This window comes from Molothrus aeneus, chromosome 3 (assembly GCF_037042795.1).
Source record: "Molothrus aeneus isolate 106 chromosome 3, BPBGC_Maene_1.0, whole genome shotgun sequence".
Classification (NCBI taxonomy): Eukaryota; Metazoa; Chordata; class Aves; order Passeriformes; family Icteridae; genus Molothrus; species Molothrus aeneus.
Window position 1 is genome coordinate 6,521,443 of NC_089648.1, and position 6,000 is coordinate 6,527,442.

A 6,000-nucleotide genomic window follows, 5' to 3' on the forward strand; every position below is an offset into this window, starting at 1 on the left:
ATCTGGACCATCCTCCTTCAATTTCTTTTTGCATGTGCACAGTACGATGCACTATGATCAGGACAGAGAGAAATCTTTAGCCTGAACATTAATTGAATAAAAATGCATATTCTGCAACAGTTAATCATTCCATGGCTTCCTTGGTTCCAATCAATAGCTTGTGTGAAGGAAAAGCAGCAAACAATGAAAAAGAATTGTTCTGAACATTTTAAAAGGAGCATCTCAGTTTTTAAAATCTGACATAATTCTTCACGGAGAATTTCCCTTTGATTGATCTTTAGAAAAGCCTAGCTGTACAAAATACTTTATTCATTCTAAAACAGAACTTCTTTTTCATTTCTCAAAACTGTTGGTGAGCCAAAGGAATAGTTAATGGTGAGGTCCTGCTGTATTTGCTCCCTTCAGCCTGACCTCTAGTAATGCTTGAAATACCACATGCAAAACCTCTGTTACAGATTTCTGAGGATGCAAACACAGCCTGAACCAGTCCCCATCTGATGGGAAACTGCAACTATTGCAGAGTTGGGAAAAGTGACATTTCAAATGTCATCTTGGTGCTCCTGATCCACCTCTCCTCTCTTTTCAGGCACATGCCTATTAAACAAGATGAGTTTACAAGTCAAAAAGTTGTTTCTGACTGTCACTGTCTGAAACCAAGCTGTTTTCTCTCCACTTTATACATTAACCCCAGATATGAAGACTCCAAACTCTGAGCATAATTGGCAATTCTCTTGACAATGTACAAGGTAAAATAGAAGCAGCATGTTGCTCAGCTGCTCAGTTGGATCTGGAACAAAGACAGCAGTTATAATTGCTATCTACCACTTAAATAGCCAGATACTGCACCACAGTAAATGGAGGCTAAGAGATTATTAGGACTGAGATGCCAGTCACAGGTACAATTCCAGACAAATTTATTTTAATGTCAGAGGGAGCTAATGGTGGAGGCTGAGAAAAATACAGATATAGGTTAAATTGGCCATGATTTGTCAGCAGGATACAACTGCACTGAGTCTCTGGGAGATGTACTCAGGTTGGAAACAGTCTCTCTTGGGGAAATTACAGGTATCTCTTGGCTGAGTTGTTTAGGTAGCTTAAACACCTGGGATCACTTATCCTTAGAGTTAGCATTGCAATGGCCCAGGAACACAGATTGTACAAACATTTCTGCATGGGTGAAAGGTGCCCAACCTGATATCTCCTGATACCTCCCTCCTGCCCCTGGGGCACCAACTCCCAGAGCCAGCGGGACACAGCATTGGCCTTCCAGCATGGGAATCTACACAATTAGAGGGTTTTGGAAAAGCTGCAAAAGGCAGGCTCTAGAAGCAGTAGAACTGTTATTAGAGCTAAGCAGCAGCCATGAGATAGGTCAGCAGAAAAATTATTTAAACTGTAGAAAAGCAAGGACAAATAGAACAATGATCTGTGTATTAACGCTTGTCTAGAATAAACCTCTAAGCTACAGAAAAGTTTATCTAGCAAGATATTAAGAAGTCTGAAGCTTAATAATAGAGCTCTGTGCATTGTGTTTTAAGGCTTACAATTAAGTGTTGTATTCGAAATAAACAAGCATTGTTTTAACCAAAGGTACCTGTGCTTTTAGTGGTTGGATAGAACTACTGTCAACGTGCTTTTGTTTTGTGTGATTGGTCAAAAAACTTATAAGGTAAGTTGTAACATTAAGTTCTTGGTCTGCTGCCTGAGATGTGAGCTGCTGGCATCTTCCCATTGTCATAATCATGGAATGAGACTGATGCTGGAAAATAAAACAGCTCAAGGCACGTTCCCAGCAGTCCCATCCCGTTTGTGACTTGTACACAGCCCCCAGCTGGCAACATTTCAGGACTTATGAAATGCAAACACAGCTTTATTTGCCTCCTGACCCCTCACTCCAAACATCTGCAGCTCTATAAATGAAAAGGAAACACTGCAATTCAGAAACATCTTCTACCCCCTGCTTCATTCTGTCAGGAAAGTGAGGCCACACCCTGATGTCACCATGACACAGCATGGCTGTTGTGGTGACATTTGAGAATTTCTGGTTGCTCTCCTCAGCCCTTTACCTTGTGTCTTGTCTGGCAAGGTGAAGCCTGCATGGTGTTGAGACATCTGCAGGTGAAAATTTTGGTCAAAATTTTTTGAGGGGAAAAAAAAAAAAAGGTCTTCTTCAGCACTGGAATCCTGAGTGTCTGTTCCAGATGACCCAGTTGAGTCAGCAGTCTCAACTTCTGTCCCTTGTCATAGAAGGGCAGCTGGAGATGCTGCTTTAGCCTCTATAAAAGAACAAAAGGGACACAATGTTTTTGTGTCCCTTTTTTCAATGTTCACATCATGAACCCTGGGACCATGAGCATATTTTTTTGAAGGAGAGCTCTGGCAAAGCCAAGGGTTTTGATCCTGCTCCTTCCTGAAAAAAACCACTCCGGAAAATTGTTAGCTGCTGTAAGAAAATTTTTCAGAAGAGAAGTGCCAGGATGGAGAGGACATATGTAAATTTTTGGAACCAATTGCACAAAAACTTTTATTCACAGCCTTAGTATTCATGGATTCAGCAAAATAGAAGGGAATTCTCCAATACCTGCCTCACCTGACAAACTTCAAGCACTAGCAGCAGCAGATTCTGCTTTTGGCAAGGAACGTCAGTCCCTTTGCACATGAAATAACTCTCAGGATATTAGAGTGGGATAGATGTTCATCCCACAGCACAGTGCCTCAGAATCAGTGGTATTTGGGTTTCTAAGTCAATTTGTATGCTTTTGTAGTCCTACACTTCTCTGCTGCAAAAGCACCGGGATGTTAGACTTAAGAGAACTGTATCATAACATTTTATTCCAGTTTATTCATCTTTAAAATGCCCCTGGAGAGTCCTTTCTAATATCTGTGTTTGTCTTTTGTGAGTCTAATGCTTAGTTATCCTATTTATTTTCTCTCTCAGACTGGAAGCAGAGGCAACTAACTCTTCTCCTTTGCATTTTTAGTTACTTTCCTAATACAGCCAACTTTCCCACCTGCTGTGAGCCCATAGGCAGAGTGCTGGTGTAAAAAACACAGCACCAGCTGCACTCTCACCAGACACAGACTTTGAAGGAAAACTGCCTAAGGAGAAGCCCAGATATTCAGCCTGTGGTGGGAGCAGCTTCTGCAGAAGACAATGATCTCTCCATGGCACCTCCACAGAAGACACCCAAATATCTGCACCCAGCACCTCCACACCCACCATGTGCTACCATGTGCTGTGTTTCCTGCCTTTCCATGTGGGCATCCACATTTAGCAGCTCTGCAGGCTGTCCTGGCTGCTCTGCTTCCCTTCTGGGATCCATGAGTTTCAACATCCACGCTGGCTGCATCCTCTGCTGCTGCTGTGCCAAGGCCACCACGCTGCCAAGCTCCAGCACACCCTCACTGCCCTAACCCATCTGCCATCCAAATAAATATTTTCCTGTTGTTTCACGCTGTCTCTTTACAGTCTCACAGTCACTGTGTCTATACCCTGAGGCATTGTCCCAGCCCAGGGAAGCCAAAGGCCCCAAGCACTAGCAGTGTGCTCAGCAAAACCCAGAAAAGGGGCAGCACGTGGCTCACCCAGGAGCTGCCCCAGCAGCAAATGGCGCACAGCAGTGAGCGCTCTACAGAGCAGTTGGACCACGGGAAGATTTCCTAAATTAGGTCCTAGGATAAAAGAGCTGAGCATGTGATTCCTACCTCCCATTCTAAACTTCCATATGCCAGATGATAACTGCCTATTAAATGGCAACTGGGAATCAGCACACAAACTTCATCTCCTGCCTTGTCCCAATTACTTTAAAATAGGTATTGCTGAGTCAGTTGCCTGGATTACAGAAATCAGAGATCTTCAACAGAGTTTAACAACTTTTCAGGCTTGCACAACGTCCTCTAGAAGCAGATCAAAGTGGGAACAGTAGTTCTGGTCAGGCTCACAGGTGGAAGCAAACTTCCTACAAGAATGTACCTAATGGAATCATTAATGTTGCAGAGGCTGTGTTATGGGTGAGTAATGTAATAGTTGGCTCTCACAGTTAAGAGATAGATATTATGTAGATGTTAAAATGCATAGTGATGCTATTGTGATATGTCTCTCCACAGTGCTCTTTCCCCTCCTCCTTTTAATAGCCTCAGTAGAGAGGACCAGCTTATTACCAAAATCTGACCTCCAACCAAGATATAAGAAAGTAATCTCCGCCAATGGACAGCAGAGAAGGAATTGACTGACAAAAATTTGGGAGGGGCTAAAGATATAAAAGGCAAAGCATCCATTTTGTAGACAAGCACGTGGCTGATAGTCAGGGGGCTCCCAGCGCTGTAATTTTTCCTTATTTATTCCTTTTGTTGTAATTTTTGCTAACGTTTAAGAAATTTTTCAAATTTTTAAAAGTGAGCAATCGTTTCTCTCAGGTTATCTTCCCTCCACACATCCCACAGCAAGGATCCCTCCTTACAACTCTGCTTCCAGTGTTCCCCTTGAGGTTTACTTTCCTGCTCAACACAGACCTCCCACCCCAGTGTGAAAAATGTGTATTATATGATTGGCTTTTCACAAATATTGAAATGAATATTATATGTGTTATGTTAGAAAGTTACAATGTATTAATCCTTTTCAGTAGGGTGTTAAATATAGTTTTAGGCCACAACATAATATTAAAATAGAAACTATGCTATGTAAGATACGTTTTCTAACTAGCTCAAGAAATTCTTCGCACAGAGCTAACAGCAACAAGACACCAAATTTTCAAGAGAAGAATTATTGCCTCCTGATCAAGAAGAACCAAACTTGGTGGGGACTGGGATGACTGATTTACAAGATGAAGGGGGGGAAGTTGACAATAACCAGAAAACATCCTTTGTTTGAAAAGAACTTTTAAATCATATATGAGATATTTGAATATGCAACAGGCTATTGCTTTCAAGAGTTAATCCTTTGTTAGCAACCTATGCTTTCAAGAGGAAAGCATCCAAACGTTTGTAATTCTTTCCTTTTTTATTGTCCTAACTCTGATTGTCCAAATTCTTATTGCTCTAATTTGTATTACTATTTTTATAGCCATTTTATTACTGTTAAACTTTCAAAATTTTAAAACTTTTCACCCCAGCGTGCAGGCCTTTATCCCCTGGCCACCAGTGGTCCCAGGGAGCAGCAGTGCCACCAAGCCCCAGCTCTGGAACTCACCGTGGGCCTCTTCCATTGGATCCGCCAGAGCTTCTCCTCCGGGAGCAGGGTGGGACCGATGGAGCTGACGTGGGCAGGGAAGGTGGAATCCTCAAAGAGCAGCCCTTGGCTCAGGCACGAGGCTCTCAGGTCTCTGAAGTCCTGGCTGTTGAATTTCCTCAGGTTCTGGGGGATTCCTGTGGCTCCTGAGGTTTGCCAGCCCTGCTCTGGCACGGCAGCAGAGCTGGGGGCCAGCATCGTGCCCTTTTCCTGTGGGGGGAATACAGGGACTGCCATTAGTTTCCCAACTCAAAGTGGTGCATCAGGAGTGTGTGGGATAACACCTCCCTCTCCCATCAGGAGCTGCAGCTTGCAAAGCTGAGGGCAGCCACAGTGACAAAATCCTTATTAGCTGGAAATGCATGGGCAAAGAGCAGTCGTCAAATCCCGACTGGTTTATCTTAAACCAGGGCTGTCAGTGCTACAAATTCAATTTGGAGTCTTCCCCGAGGACAGAGAGCAAAGCTGTTAGTGAGCTGCTGTGTGAGCACTGAGGTACAGCTGCAATATGAGCCAGCACAGGGCAGGAGCAGGAGCTGCACACGCAGGGGAGTGTCAGTGTGAGCAGGGATGATGCCCACAGGTACCCAGGGCTCTTCTGTCAGCTGTCACAGCTGAGCACAGCATTTCAAGCTGCTGTTTAAACTGGGCAGTCTCCAGGTATTCCAGTCTGAAGCAGGGTGGAGCCCCTCTCTGTTAATGCATTTAACAGAAAGGGGCACTTTAATTAGGAAACTGAACATTACACACATGCAGTGAAACCCTGGACTGAA

General features: G+C 43.6%; 1 protein-coding gene across 1 annotated transcript in view; it reads right to left on the reverse strand.

Moving 5' to 3' along the window:
- LOC136555172 (calpain-13-like) overlaps positions 1–5,425 on the reverse strand; it is a 49,766-nt gene extending 44,341 nt beyond the window's left edge. Inside the window, exon 1 of the mRNA XM_066547767.1 lies at positions 5,189–5,425. Within this exon, the coding sequence (XP_066403864.1) occupies positions 5,189–5,425 (237 nt within the window). The remainder of the gene's footprint in view (positions 1–5,188) is intronic.
- Positions 5,426–6,000: the final 575 nt, after the last annotated feature.